The sequence below is a fragment of the Xenopus laevis genome, chromosome 6S, assembly GCF_017654675.1.
Source record: "Xenopus laevis strain J_2021 chromosome 6S, Xenopus_laevis_v10.1, whole genome shotgun sequence".
Classification (NCBI taxonomy): domain Eukaryota; kingdom Metazoa; phylum Chordata; class Amphibia; order Anura; family Pipidae; genus Xenopus; species Xenopus laevis.
The window spans coordinates 75,506,384-75,523,069 of NC_054382.1; the positions used below are offsets into that span (position 1 = coordinate 75,506,384).

At 37.2% G+C, this 16,686-nt stretch overlaps 1 protein-coding gene across 1 annotated transcript in view; it reads left to right on the forward strand.

The window, feature by feature from the left end:
• The window catches only part of bmp6.S (bone morphogenetic protein 6 S homeolog), a 91,293-nt gene extending 78,421 nt beyond the window's left edge, over positions 1 to 12,872 (forward strand). Inside the window, 3 exon segments of the mRNA NM_001095921.1 lie at positions 4,708 to 4,784; positions 11,103 to 11,213; positions 12,362 to 12,872. Coding sequence (NP_001089390.1) covers positions 4,708 to 4,784; positions 11,103 to 11,213; positions 12,362 to 12,511 — 338 coding nt within the window. The 3' untranslated portion in view covers positions 12,512 to 12,872.
• The last annotated feature ends 3,814 nt before the right edge of the window (positions 12,873 to 16,686 follow it).

Below are 16,686 nucleotides of genomic sequence, written 5' to 3' on the forward strand. Positions count from 1 at the left end.
GAGTAGAAAGCCACGATCCTATATACGGTAGAAATATGCTCTTTATTTTTTACTTCCTTGGGGTCAGGTTTTGACCTTCCTAAAACCCTTTAGCTTCTCTGCCAGTATAAAGATCATATTAATGCATGTGTTTGTGTAGACTTGGAATTGGCTTAATACATTCGAACCAGCTTCACAGCACATCAGATTAAAGTAAGCTCTAATGCAAGAGGACAGCATCCCTAACAGTTTCTTTATTCAGTTTTCCCAGCCTTTCATTAATGTTAATATTAGTCAATCAGTAATTATAATCCCAGATGTATGTTTGCAATAGCTGTCAGTTATGGGAAAAAGTTCCTTACTTCTGAGTTGCTTGAAGACATCATTTGATGCTTTTGCCTCTGGGTGTTTCCTCATACCACCTGGCTGTTAGCGCTTACATATAGAAATTAAGACTGATATAATTCACTGCAGTGTAATATTCCATTTGTTATGATTTTGTTCCCATGGAAATTCACCCTTGATAAATATTTATGTCTTCTTTGCCAGCACTTAACTTAGGGAAAAGCTGTAGGAAATCTGAAATTGCCTCAGATGTATATGTGGGAGGGGAGAAAAAACATGGGGTCAGAATTTGTTTGGTTTAAAATAAAAAGCAAGTGTCACTGCTAAAAGAAACAGATGTGACCTGTCATTAAGATGGTTTCCTAATTGAATCCTTCATACTAAGTTGTTTCTAAATACCTGGCTCTTGTTTGAGCCTCTGAGGCCTAAACTGATCAACTGATGGGTAAAAAAAAGTCAGACAAAAATGGATTTCCTGTAGTATGTTATTTCTGTAGCTGCACTGGAGAAAAATGGCAGCTAATATGCTATAATAATGTTTCCTTTATTTTCCTTAAATGTATACTGACATATGCAGAAAAATGTCCCATACATATAGTCCTTATAAGTCACATAAACCTTCTCTAAAAGCCCCATAAATTGCTCCACTTGATCTCTAAATTAAATTTATTCAAACTTCATTAAAAATGCAAGGGGATCCTCCAGGGGCCCATTTACTTAGCTCAAGTGAAGGAATAGAATAAAAAAAACTTAAAATTTCTAATGATTTTTTTGGCTACTTCGACCATCAAATGGGCTACTTCGACCTTCGACTTTGAATCGAATGATTCGAACTAAAAATTGTTCGACTCTTCGACCATTCGATAGTCAAAGTACTGTCTCTAAAAAATCATTCTAAGGATTTAATCGTTCGAACGAATTTCGGTAATTCCTTCGACTTCGATATTCGAAGTAGAAGGATTTAACTTCGACAGTCAAATATCGAGGATTAATTAACCCTCAATATTCAACCATAAGTTGTCAGCGGTACATGCTTTTACCAGAAGGGAACAATTGCACTCCTCCTGAAGGGGTGATCTACCTTAATCCTCTATCCTCCATAGGGCCAGGAAGCTTGAGGTGGTGTGCTTCCAAGGTTGAATCACTGGAGGTGCCTTAATTCACTTTGGAAAATCGGGAATAAACCATTTCACTTTATGCATTTAAGGTGTTCTTATTTCTACACTCTGACCTTCTGGCTAACTGGAAAGCAGAGATGTGCAACTAAACTGTTTAGGGGATGGAAGATTTAAATTATGAGGGTAGACTGTCAGGGTTGGGATTTCTGTCTCTCTGGAAAAAAACATACGCTTGTGAGGGGACATGAATTACACAAGTATATTAGAGGACATTATAGACAAATAGCAGGGGACCTTTTATCCATAAAGAGGATCACCATACCAGAGGGCACCCCTTTAGACTAGAAGAAAAGAACTTTCATTAGTAGAGTAGGTGGTTATTCACAGTCAGGATAGTGAGGTTGTGGAATGCACTGCCAGATGATGTTGTGATGGCTGATTCAGTTAATGCCTTTAAAGAAGAAGGAAAACTACTGAGGCAGTTTATTACCAATAGATTAGCCATAATAGTGCAAGCTAGAACACTATATTTACTCTGTAGAATGTTTTACCATACCTGAGTAAACAGCTCTAGAAGCTCTCCCTGTTTGTTTAGGTTAGCAGCTGCCATATTAGCTTGGCGTGACATTACTTCCTGCCTCTCCCTGCTCACTCATAGCTCTGGGCTCAGATTACAATTGGGAGGGAAGAGGGAGAAGGAAGGGGGATAGGGAGAGAGGAGCAAACTGAGCATGCTTACACCCACGGCAAAGAGGTTTAAGTTGAAGACAGGAAGTCTGATACAGAAGTCCATATATACACAATAGAAGGAAAGAAATTTGATGATTCTTTTGACAGAGGACTCAGAGCAGGATTACTTTGAAGGTTTATTTGTGTATTTATGATAGAGCTTACTTAGTTTTAACCTTTCCTTCTCCTTTAAGAGTGGCTTGGATGATTTCTTGGACAAGTATAATATCCAAGGCTATTGTGATACTACAGTCTACAGGCCATTAGCCAACAATTAGCATAGATATTGGTATATACAGTTTGAGTGTATGGAGGGGTCGGTGTGAGTGTGTGTATATATGGGTGCTGAGTTTCTTCTGGAGGGGTTAAACTTCATTGAGCTAATGGGCGGATGATTACAGCAGCCCATAATTGTCCATAAACTTTATACTGTAAGTTTAATGTAGTAAAAAGCATTTTAAGTGCAGCTATTCTTGGGAAATGTCCTAATTGACCCTATATGTTAATAAAGCCTATAATTTATTATTGGGAGATGCACTGCCTAAAGCTGTCATGGTGGTGACAAGTGGACTACCACTAATGCTCTATTTAATATTTCTGAACATATCTGTTTAATTCTAGACATTTACATTATTCATGAGGTCCCTCATAAAATAACTTCACTGAAAGTAGTCCTCACATTTAAACAGTGGAAAAGAGCCTTGTTAACAATGTAGGGCAATGTCTATACTATTGCAGAGCTAAAAACACCTTTGCTGCAATGTAATTTTGCCTTCCCTAGTGCATCTTGGCAAATTTATAGTGTTCAAGTTAACAAGGGAGCAAAATGATTTTTTGCATAATATTGAGAAAGACAAACAACATCATCCCACTATATATGAAGAATAGTATTTAGATACTTTACTTTTAAACATGAGCATCTTTCTTTAGTAGTTAGGCTAGTCTCCTGGACTATCATAATAGTCTTGTTTTGCAATGGTTGTTTGAAAATTTATGCAAATTGTAGGTTGTATTATTCAGGTCCTAGAAGCCAGCAAAAACTCAGAAACCTGATCTAAGCAGGCAGTCCTTCGTTAAAACAGATGTTTCTACACTTCAGTGCGGTTTTAGCGGTAGACCTTTTGTCTCGTCTTTAATGCTGTGTTGTGGTAGCAGATTCATGTCTAGCAGAACTCGCTACTGAAGGCGAGGTTGGAGGTGACACACTCTACACATGTTAAGGATTTAGTCATGACTGTTTATACATCTTGATTATGAACGTTTCTCTAAGAGTGGACACTACTAAAATATATGAAACGCAATAAACATATATCATTCTACAACTACTTTAACTATTCTACAACTATTTTATGGCAATAAAGCAAAATACATAATGGGCATATTAGAGTCTGACTTTTATTTTTACAACTTATTAATTGTAAGAAATGGTGGCTGGAGGTGACCTAAAATTAATATGAATTAAAATACCTACAATCTAATTCAAACATGTTGAAGCTGTTGACTGAAAAGGGCATGTAGTTGATCAACTGCAAAATGCCATCTTTATTTTCATTAAAGGAGCATTTAACCCCCCACTAATAAAAACCCCTACCCCCTACCCTACATAGTCCCCCCTCCCCGCAAAGGTGTTTAAACCTGTAAATGCCCCTAATCCTTTAATTACCTCTCATTGCAGAGTTAGTGCAGCGGAGCTCACGGGCACCAACTTCGCATGAACAGTTAGAGCAGTCTTCCGATTCATGACAACTGGGCATGCCCCGAAAGTAACTCAAATTACCGCAGGGAAGGAAGAAAACTCAAGAATACTGAAGAGCCGGAAAGATTGCGCACATGAGCTCCGCTGCTCTGACTCTGTAACAAGAGGCAATTAAAGGATTAGGGCCATTTACAAGTGTTATCACCTGTGCGGGGGGGGGAGCAGGGAGGGGGACTATGTAGGGTAGGGGTAGGGGTTTTAATTAGTGGGGGGTTGGGGTTGGATTTTCCTTTAAGGACTTACAGCAAATAGAGAAAAGTCAAATTAATCTTGTGGTATTCTTCCAATTCTGTTGCAGCCTGATGTCTTTGAAGGGAAAATTCCACTGCTGGAATGTAATACTCTCTATGCTGAAATGTTATTTACCTTGTAATGTATATTTTATACTGTACACTGGTCTATGGAGTACTCTGAGCTAGGACTAGATAGACTTATATCCTCCTTCAGGGAAGGCAATGAGAATGGTTGGCTTTATAAAAATGTGTGTTTAGTAGTACAATCAATCATGGATAAAGTTTCTAGGTTAAATGATATGAATAAATGGAACATTCACCTAAACACAGTGCACAGTTAGTGACAGCTGTTTGTACACAGCTCTATGCACACTGCTATTGTGTAAATTGTATCCAACAGATCAAGAAATGAGGGGATTTTTTCTAAGTGAGAAGACTTAATGATCTCAATTTGCCTTTTTTCATCAGATTCCAGGTTATGTCAGAAGACCCGTATGATTTCCATTGCAATGCTCTCAAAACATATTCTTTTTCTTGTCTCCGCCAGATTACAACAACCGTGAGCTTAAAACAGCATGCCGGAAGCATGAATTGTATGTTAGCTTTCAAGACTTGGGGTGGCAGGTGAGTAAAATATATATACATTTGTATGATCTATATAAAATGATGCAATAGCATTGGGTTCTGGGTATGTCATGAATGATCCGTATGGCTATAGTTGGCCCCAGTACTTCCCTGTCTTTAACGGAAACTAGAGGCAAAAAATTAAGTTATTCCAAAGATGAAAATGTACTGTACATACTGTAGGTATGGAATCCCTTATTTGCTTACCCGTTATCCAGAAAACTCAGTAACCCATATCCCTTTTTAATCAAATAGTTCAAATTGTTTTCATCTGATCATATACAAAATGTATATAATTCCTGCTGCTTGGCTAACCGCTGCCTGTGTTTGTAGCATCATTTGCATTTAAAAAGGTGTTTAGTGCTGCTTTTTGACCATAGCATACTGATCTACAAAGTTCTCAACAGGACCTCGCAGGAAACAGCCTACACATGTTCTAGATTGATAATGGCAGTCAGCTCTTTCAGAGTTGCTAATTAATTTTGCCCAACATGTTGATGCAATGTGTCATGATCACGTACTGTCCACAGCTGTCCCTGGTTAAAGGAGCCTTTCCTGTAGATATCAATACCAACAAAACTCAGGCTAATGTTCCTGTGAAAAATCAACAACTTGAGTAAACTTCCTCTCTGTTGAACCTTGCCAGACATGCTCTGACAGTTACTGGTGTCGTCTTGTGGGCAAAATATTATGGAATTGAGGCTGAGCATTTTTAATTAATGACCCTAGCCACTGCTTCATTAAATCAAGTACAGCATGTTGTTCTGATTTCAATATCTTCCCTTGCCCTTTTTCTGGTAAATGTTTACTTTAATTTGTCACTGAATTCTTCTGAATAGTAATTCTTAAAGGGGTAGTCCACCTTTAAGTTAACTTTTAGTATGTTATAGAATGGCTGATTCTAAGCAACTTTTCAATTGGCCTTCATTTTTTCTTTATAGTTTTTGAATTATTTGCCTTCTTATTCCAACTTTCTAAAAACGAATGCTGTATAAGGCTGCACATTTATTTATTTGATTTCTCAACTTTCTATTCAGGCCCTTCATATTTGAAGGATCCTAAAATCTAATTATCAACCTTTTATAATGATACCCCTCCATGTTTGCTAATAAAGTGTGAAGTTAGACATGTAATTCTGAGGCCTATCTTTCAGGGTAGGATCCATTGTATGGCAATGTATAAAAACAGCAGAAACCTTCTTTAATTTGCTTGAAAGAATCCCTAGCTTGCAATCTGATAAAGCCATCATTAATTTCCCACTATATCATTCTTTATTATTAGGATTTTGCATTGAAAACCTCTTATAATGCACACAGCAGATCACATGCTAACATTAATTTAAAGCATAATTGCAATTAACCAATCAAGAGCCTATTTGCCTTCTTCTTCCAACTTTCAAATGGGGGTCACTGACCCCATCTAAAAATGAATGCTCTACAAGGCTACACATTTATCTAACTGGTTACTCATCTTTCTATTCAGGCCCTAGCCATATTTCAGTCCTTATTCAAATCAATGCATGGTTGCTGGGGTAGTTTGGACCCTACCAATCAGATTGCTGAAATTGCTAAACTGCAAACTGCTGAATAAAAAGCTAAATAATTAAAAAAAACACAAATAATAAAAAATGAAAAGCAATGCAAATTGTCCTAGAATATCACTATATTGATATTCTATATATCAATATAGAGAACAAGAGGTGTTAGAGGTGAACAAGCCCATTAAAATGCTGGTCACCCACTGACTACAACACCAGTTTCACAAAAGCCGCTGTAATCACAGGAATAAAAAACAGCAAGCATTTTATTGTTGCATATTTAAACATAAAATAAAAATAAACTGCTCATAACACCTCTGCAAGAAAAATGGAAATTTGTTTTGGAAATATGTTTCTAGGAACAATTGCACAGACATTTCTTGGACCTCATTTCTTTGTTTCAAAATGTTGGAAAGCTGATTATGGTATATCATTCATGTTGGCAGGTTTGCTTCTTTTAAAACACTAGTCCCAACCTACACAGCAGGAAGAGAACTTATTTAAAACATTCCTGAAATATAAAGTGAATTGTGATGTTAAAAATGATATATATGCTGAGAATTGATTTCCTACTGTGATACAAGATGTTCAGCTAAACTTCAAGGTCTTTCATTTCTTCATCAGTGCTTTCCGTCACTTGCATAAATCCCCATTTAATATCCTCGGCGGTCTTTCATTTCACAGTATGCCTTCAAAAACAATATTGTGCACTGTGTGAGGAAACGTGGTCAAGATATCATTGAAGCAGCAGCCTTCCTGAATAATGGAGCTAACGGTCAGAATGAAAGCTGCTCAGCTAATCAAGCATTACCACTCATATTCTCTGTAAATTATGTTCCCCTACAACTGGATGTGGCTTCTTGCCGTATCATGGCATTCCATTCCGGACTCAATTATACTTCCATAACACACTAGGACAAAAGCAGTAAAAGTAAATACAGTAGAAAAACATGAAGGGAAATTGGCCATTTTGGAAAGACTTTAACCATTTATGGAAGTAATGATGGCTGTAGATAAAATATACAAATCAAAACCAAGACAAACACAAACTGGGTGGGTGGTTTCATTTTATTTTGAAAATATTTTAGTAATTTTCATGTTAAACAAGTAATAACAGTATGACAGCAAATACTATGCAGATGAAGAAAGACTTGTTGTAATCAATATAATGGCATAGTGTTATTAAAAATAGATACCATTTTAAGAGACTGACAACAAAAAACTGAAAATAACTAAAATTAACTAAGCCAGTGGAAGTAAACATATTAAAAGAAAGAAAGAACAATGTCCATTGGTTGACTGGAATGACTTACAAATGGAGAAACCGTCCTATTTGTTCACCTGAACTAGAGTTACAAGCTTCAAGATAAGGAGACCAAATCAGTTTAAAAGAGTTTATGGAATTATTCCCTTTGGTTTTGGATAATAAGGCTTCTTGCCAACTAAGCTGGTTCATAAAAGAAATAGCATCTGCTAACGAGGGGGGTTCTTTTTGTACCCAAGAATTAAATAAAGCTTTCTTGGAAGCAGCTAGGAAAAAAACTGTCAATAATTTATTTTCATGGGAAATAAAATTTGTGCTAGGAATTGAAGAAAATACTATTATCTAGATCAGGGGTGCCCAGACTTTGTTACACTGGGATCTACTCTCGACACCTGGCCCCCATCAGGAGATCTACCTTGATAGTGCGCGGCAATTTAAACCATGCCCATTTTGTGGCCACACCCCTAATTACCATGTTCATTTTACAAAATTTGGCAGGTTATAAAAGTATGAACACACTCCCTTCCCCTCCGTGCTTGCTGCTCTCAGCCCTTCTTCCCTTCCCCTCCGTGTCTGTGCTTGTTACAGCCCTTCCTTTCCCTCTGTGTCCGTGCTTGCTACAGCCCGCCCAGGGATGGATTTACATGGCAGGTGCCCCTGTGCCCGCTGTCGTTCATTGCCCCCCCCATCCCTTCCCTTTTATTCTCTCAACTGGAGCAATGGGAGGCCTCTCCACAAATCTGGACCTGTTTACCCCTCCCAAAAAATGTTGTAGTGTAGTGATATGCCACCTGCACCTGGAGAAATCATCTGATGTGAGCAACCATGTTTACTGAAATAAACATGCATTAATGAGCAAGCTTGGGAACGCATTTATTATGTGCATGACCTAGTGCAGGTGGCTTTACACTTGTGAGAGGCAATTTTTTTTAAAAAAAGAAAACCTGCTTGATGTGCTAACTTTTGATGTTAGGTTTCCTTTTCCATATCAGTTTTTGTGATCTAATTTAATCTGATATTGCCCCACTTCTTTAAGGCATGGACTACTAGTTATAAATGGTAACCTTTTAACAACCACATAACAAAGGGAGTCGAGCGTTTTCCTCAAAACCCCCCATTAGAAGGCTAAGTTTCTTCAAGAAAATTTTTTATTGGGAATGCCTGGGGGCAGCGGTTTCTGACCTTTAATGCTTACATATTCTGGAATCATGTATAAGGGAGACTGGCAAAAATGCTACTTTAATGGTGGACCAATGGTGAATGCTAATCGGTTGTACTTAGTATTGTCCCGCATATGAAAGTAATCAAATTACAGGACACATCGTTAAATACAACGTTTTCTATCTCATCTCGCGATACTTCTGACGTCACTACCAGGAAGTGCCGTTTAAAACTTCGGGCAGGTCGCGGTCTACCAGGAAAGTAACGGGGATCGACTGGTAGACCGCGATCGACGTCCTGGGCACCCCATATCTAGATGCAAAAAAAAAAAGCACGGAGACAATTTAATCTTTATCTTCAATTGATAATTCAAAAACCCAGTGATTTCCCTCCAATATTGATTAATCTTTGGACAGGGATGGGTGGTTTCAAAGAGAAGAAGACCATTTTGTCACTGCAGGATACTGTGGGTGCCAGTTTTCCCTTCCTGGATTTTCTGATCGATAACAATGTGCACTATATAGATATATTTGAGACACATCTGAATTGGTGCTATACCGTATCCATTGGCTAAATGAGACAAACATTTTCTACATCTCTTTATAAATAGCACCATCGAGCTATAATAATAAAAACACATCATAAATTTAATGAGTTATATGTTTGATGGATTTATGTCCGTAAATGATCTTAAATAAAACAATAGGAGCTGGATTTAGTGAAAAAACAGGAGCCCTCCCTTGGATGAATCTGAAATGTTTAGCATCTCACGCCCTATTAGGAATAGGAAATGTATCAATATTTCCTCATTTTCTAATTCTGCTCTTAAATGGGTTGCTCAACTTCAAGTTAACTTTAAGTATGTTATAGAATGGCCAATTCTAAGCAACTTTTCAATTGGTCTTCATTATTTATTTTTGATTTTTATTTGCCTTAGAATTATAGAATTATTTGCCTTTATCTTCTGATTCTTTCCAGCTTTCAAATGGGGGTCACTGACCCCATCTTATAACAAAAGCTCTGTAAGGCTACAAATTTTTTCTTATTGCTACTTTTTATTACTCATCTTTCTATTCATGCCCTCCCCTATTCATATTTCAGTCTCTTATTCAAATCAATGCATGGCTGCTAGGGTAATTTGGACCATAGCAACCAGATTGCTGAAACTGCAAACTGCTGAATAAAAAACGCAATAAAATCCACAAATAATAAAAAATGAAAACCAATTGCAAATTGTCTCAGAATATCTACTCTCTACATCATACTAAAAGTTAATTTAAAGGCGAACAACCCCACTAGGATTTTTTTCCAGATGAATTTCCATGGCAAACTATGTTGATAAACAAAATGTTTACAATGAGAACTGTATATAGGTATAGGACCTGTTATCCAGAATGCTTGGGACCTGGGGTTTTCCGGATAAGGGGTCTTTCTGTAATTTGGATCTCCAAACCTAAAGTCTACTATTCTAAAACATAATTTAAACATTAAATAAAGCCAATAGGATTGCTTTGCTTCCAATAAGGATTAACTATATCTTAGTTGGGATCAAGTACAAGGTACTATTTCATTACTACAGAGAAAAAGGAAATCAATTTTAAAAATGTGAATTGTTTGATTATAATGGAGTCTATGGGAGAAGGCCATTCTGTAATTTTTCAAGCTTGAAAAAAGGCTCTGTGTAGCCTGAAACGTCGCTTATCCAGGTCCTGCCAGTGTTCCAATGAAGGCATTTTTATCTATAAGAAAAAAATTTTTGTGGTGCTGTACTTCAATCAATACTTGTGAAAAGGATTGGAAGGTGGCCAGTCAGGGTACGTGCACCAGGACCCACAACTTGACAAAGTTTGGGAGCTGATTCTACTATACAAGCAAGTATTAGTCCGGATAACGGATCCTATACCTGTACAGTATACCTCTATGTTAGTTGTATTTGTGTAAAGACCCTGTGAAATTGAATCTACAAGAAAACAATATTTCCATGCAGTAAATGAGGGCTCAATTTATTACCTGCTAGTAAGTTCCATGCAAAGCCTGCAAAAAGAAAACTGCAACCTTCAATGTTTATAGATTTCCAAGACTTCACTACATGTTTAATTATCCTATAAACTGCAGGTTCTCACAAACTGGACCCTGTACAACTCTTGTTTCAATCACTGTCAATGTATTTCCTACAGTATAGCACATTCCTGAGCAAAGGCACTATCTGCATAAACGTGTTATGAATGTGGACAGCTGAAATATAGTTTAATAAGGAAACTGAAGAATTACAGGTTGAGCACTGACAAGCTTTTAATTAAACGTAATGTATTGGTTAACACTGGATTTCTATGAATTGTCCCATTTTGTTTCATAGGACTGGATTATTGCACCAAAAGGATATTCAGCCAATTACTGTGGTGGAGAATGTTCATTTCCGCTCAACGCTCACATGAATGCTACAAATCATGCAATTGTGCAGACACTGGTAAGTACACCTTAATACAAATAATTATACAATTTTCATACTTTGTGCACGTTCATCCAAGCCTTCAGTACTTCTTCGAAACACAACAGCTCTGCCAAGTAGGGCTAATTGAGTTATTTTCCACACCACCAATATTGGAGTGCATGGGTCCATGAGGAAAGTTGTGCCATTAAAGGCGAAGGAAAGGTTAAAAGGAAGTAAGCTTTATCAGAAAGGTCTATATAAATACACCAGTAAACCCTCAAAGTAATGCTGCTCTGAGTCAAAAGAGTCAAAATAAACAATGCATTTCTGTCATTTTATTGGGTACACAGATGCTTGTGTATCAGACTTCCTTTTTGCAGCTTAAACCTTCAGGGCACGGGCTTGAGCATGCTCAGTTTGTTCCTCTCTCCCCCCTCCAATTTTCCTCCTCCCCTCCCTGATATAATCTGAGCCCAGGGCTATGAGTGAGCAGGGAGAGACTCAAGCAGGAACTGATGTCACACCAAGCTAATATGGCAGCTGCTATACTAAACAGAGTTTGTAGAGCTGATTACTCAGGTATGGTAATTCTACAGAATAAATATAGTGTTCTAGCTTGCACTGTTGTGGCTAATCTATTAGCAATAAACTGCCTCAGTAGCTTTCCTTCTTCTTTAAGAATGATTGGAGTTTCTAAAATGTAAATTTAATATATTGTCACCTGCCCTAAGACCCCCATGTCTTCATATTTGAAGAATCCTAAAATCAAATGATCAACCTTTTCCTATGATACCCCTCCATATTTGCTAGTAAAGAGTGAAGTTCGAATTGGAATTCTGAGGGCTATATTTTGGGGTAGGATCTGTATGGCATTGTATAACAACAGCAGAAACTTTTTATTTGCTTGAAAGGATCCCTAGCTTGTAGTAAGATAAAATCATCCTTGATTTCCCACTCTATTTTTCTTTATTATTAGGATTTTGCATTGAAAAAACTATTATAATGCAAACAGTAGTTTACATGCTTTAAAGCATAATTGCGATTAATCAATAAAGCCAAAGTGTATCTTCCGGTACCTGTACCAACATTTTTGTCAGGTTGTACAAAAATAATAAGTATTAAACTGTGACATTTAGACTTTATTTTGTATATACTTTAATCTTTTTTTTTTTTTTTTGTAATAGGTGCATCTTATGAATCCGGAGTATGTCCCAAAGCCATGTTGTGCACCCACCAAGCTGAACGCCGTCTCAGTTCTTTACTTTGATGACAATTCTAACGTCATCTTAAAGAAATATAGGAATATGGTGGTTAGAGCATGCGGCTGTCATTAGGAGAAGTCCAGCAGAAGACATTTGCAAAGACATCTGATTGCTTTCAAGCTGCCAAATTATGTGGAGAGAAAGGAAGGAACTGTATCCTGAACTGGTTTATTTGAAATACTAGGGATGGATTTCACATAAACTTGTTTTTCATTCCCATAAGATATGATTTTTTTTCACTAAGATGGACAATTTTAAGGTGAAAAGAGAATCTTCCAAAATAGTTTTGCAAATTTCCATCCATTAAATAGCTTGGATCAAGCTGTGCTTCGCTGTCTTAAGAACTAATATATATTAGAGTGCTGGGGTTAAGTTATGTAGAATGTATTACAAGCCACACCTATGTGCACCCAATAAAAAGGGATGAGCTGCATTTTAGTGTGTTTTCTGTATTATGGGGAGGTGGCCCTCTCCTCGATGCTTGCTCTCATAACCCCAACTTAATGGTTTCTTTTGAAGAGATCATGCCAAATAAAGGGAAAAGCAGGTATGGTCTTTCTCCCCCCAAAGATAATATTCTCTTTTTTCACTTAGATAGGACTGACACATGAGGGCAGATTTATCAAGGGTCGAATTTCGAATTTGAAAAAACCAACTGAAATTAAACCGAAGTTTTCTTTGGCCAAATTGGTCCATTTTCGATCAAATAAGTCAGTTTTCAATCTAATTCGAATTGTACGATTCAAATTTTTGGCCTATATATATATATATATATATCCAGTTCCAAAGGTGCACTCCGTAGACCAAGGCAGTACCTGGTTGCTCAGCAATGAAGGTAGATAAAGTTTTGCAAATAGCGGCACTCACAGGGTTTCTTAGTGCAAATAAAAGTTATTTTATTTGCACTAAGAAACCCTGTGAGTGCCGCTATTTTGCAAAACTTTATATATATATATATATATACATATATATATATCCACAGGAGAAGGTGAGCACTCACAGGTCTTAAAGATGAAAAAAGTGACGTTTATTTGAACAAAAGAAAACAATAAACTCTACACGAGAAGTGCCGGCCACACACGGACTTTGTATATATGTATGTATGTATGTATATATATATATATATCCGATAGCTGCTTTGATCTCCGGCAGTGGGTCTGCTATGTTCTCAAAGGAAATAGTTCTATGATTCCTGAAATCATTTGTAAGTTGGCTTGAGACCAGCAGTACTTGTTACTGATGGCAGAATCGGCATAGCTATAAGCATACTGGGCATACTGGGCCTGGAAACAATATATAGGCTCTATTGTGCATTTTGACTTTACTATCACATTTCTTTTTCATTCAAATAACACCCATCTAATAGATTTTTATCATCACTATTTATCAATCTTGAAAATCTTTAAAAGGCCAGGATTAGAACTGGCACTGTGCCTAAAACTCCTGTCCGGAATGGTGATTCTGAGATACTGTACACGGTAATCTGCATAGGGACACAGCCTGGGCATGGCCTGCTGTATCCTGTATTGAACAATGTATTGATGTCTGCTCTGTGCAACAGTGATCATTTGATCCCTCTTTAGCACCATTATTTTATGTTTCTGTACTTTTAACACACTATATATAACTGATATTTCAAACCTTGGACCATCATCAAAGAGAACAACTGGTTTACTATTTCTTGCAATAATAAAACAAATTCTCTCTCTTCCCAACAGAAATCCGGATTTATTATTATTCACTATAGGAAAGAGCATTGTGCAACCTCTCTTACGGGACTTACATGAACATTTAAGCAATGTTCTTGTTGCCACCCATCAGTCAAAAAGGCCTGTGACACACTGAAACAGTCATAACGTCCTCTCCCTCCTGTAGCTGTTTTGCATTAACATGAATGGAAAGTATGCTTCCTATGGCAGACACAGGTGCAGTCAGTATTGGGGATCACTCTGGAATGCGCACTTGGGCAGAACAGTGAAATTGTCTGCCACACCATAGGTTTAAATATAACAACAAAAATAAAGATCATAAAATTAGTATTAATTACATCATTCTGATTCCTAGAACAGAACTAATAAGCACAGATTATTTTTTTAATTTGGCCTAAATATTATTTCAAGAGATGAAAACTAATAGCAAACATGAACAACTCACCATTCACTTGTCAAAAGCTTTGCAACTGTGCAAGTCTCTAAATCTCCTCTCCTATGAAGCAAGATAATTACTACACTGTTTCATAGATTTAAAGGTGAAGGAAAGGTCTTTTAACTTGGGTAGAGCTTTAAGAACCAGAACATGATTCCATTGAGGTATCCTGGTCTCAAAACCATACAACAACAAAACCAGCCAGCAGTAAAATCCTTAGCCCTCCAAAAATCTTAAGCTCCCACTTGTAGGAGAAGCTACAAATCTTTGAGGCAGAAAGTCTAATATTAACTTACCAGGAGCGAGGACAAAACATGGTTATCACACCAGATGTAAAACATCTGCAAACTCGTGATAGCTTCTGTAGATGGCTTAACACCATACAGAAAAGTATCAAGACAATTTCAGTTTTTCATAACTGTTAATTTTTCCAACTCACAGTGAAGAACTTGACCTTGACTAAATACATCCAAGCTAAAATACACTGATCTCACTTTGAATTATCTTTAAAACTTGTGGCCATTAAATCCACCTTTGTGGCCCTGCAGGGGTGATACAGTAAGCTGAATGAAGTGAAAAATCTGCTGGCAGATACTCCTCTCTGCGCAGGAAATATGCCTAGTTATTTGAAATACTGGATGTGTTGTCAACTTAACTTTTTGAGACTTCACTACACGCAGAAGATGTACTTGATAATCCACATTCTTGTCCCACACCAAGAGACTTAAAACATATTAATTACCCTCATGAAATCCCATACCGAAGGTGCTCCCTATATGGAGTAAAACATACCCAGATGTTTCCTCTGTATGACTTGGAAGTCATGTATAGATAACATGGAAACCACATTTTCTGAAAGGATAGTATTGCCACCTAGCAACATCTCATAGGGTTTTGTGACAATCTTGTGCAGATACAATGGAAAGATATTTTTTTTTACCATTGCAGCCATGTTTCTGCATTCCCATTTTGATGTGATTGTGCCTTTAAAGAAATGGGAACAAGCAAGTTTGCTTAGTGTTAATTGGACAGTGTGACATTATAGGAAGGGTAGCTGAACATGGAATTTCGATTTTTTGCAGGGATTCTGCTGGATGATAATCCTAAAGATCAGGTAATGTTCTTGAAAAGAGCAGAGGCAAAATACACATCAAGAGACAAAGAAGCAGTTACACAGTTAGATAGTTAAGTTGGGTTGAAAAAAGACCAAAATCAAAGTTCAACCCTCCAAGTGAACGCCAGCACACATACATACACACACTCTTACTGACCCTTCCATACACTAACATAAACTATATATACCAATATCTATGCTAATTGTAGATATTAGTATCGCAATACCCTATGATATTATGATTGTCCAAGAAATCATACAAGCCACTCTTAAAAGGATTACCAGAATCAGCCATCACAACATCACCTCACTGTGAAAAACCACTTAAGTTGCTTCAAATGGAAGTTATTTTCCTCTAGTCTAAAAGGAAGCCTCTGGTGCAGTCATCCTCTTTATGGGTAAAAAATATCTATCTGTCTATAATGTCCTCTAATATACTTGTAAAGAGTAATCAGGTCCCCTTGCAAGCATCTATTTTTCCACAGAAAATCTTCCATCCCATTAACCAGTTTAGTTGCACGTCTCTGCACTCTCTCCAGCTCATTTATATCCCTCTTAAGGACTGGGGCCCAAAACTGCACTGCATACTCCAGATCAGGCCTTACCAGGGACCTATAAAGAGGCAAGATACCTTACGTGCCCACTAGAAACTTAGAAGCTAATGTGTTTCTAAAGATAGTTGTATTTAGCCGAGTTGAAATAGGACCAAAGTGCATCAAGTTCAACCTCTCCAAATGAAACCTAGTGCAAATATATACACATTTAACCTGTACCATATAGCCTTTTTTCAATTTCTGCCATTGCTACACAGCAGCTTGTTTATATGAACTATAGTAATGTTTCTGAAGCAAACACATCAGTTTTACCAGTGCAGGGCAACACTACATGATATTTTCATTACTTTAAAACATTTTAAGAAGACCATGCCAGATAGATCACAATAGCCTTGGATATTATGCTTGATATTATGCTTGTTCTAAAAATCCTG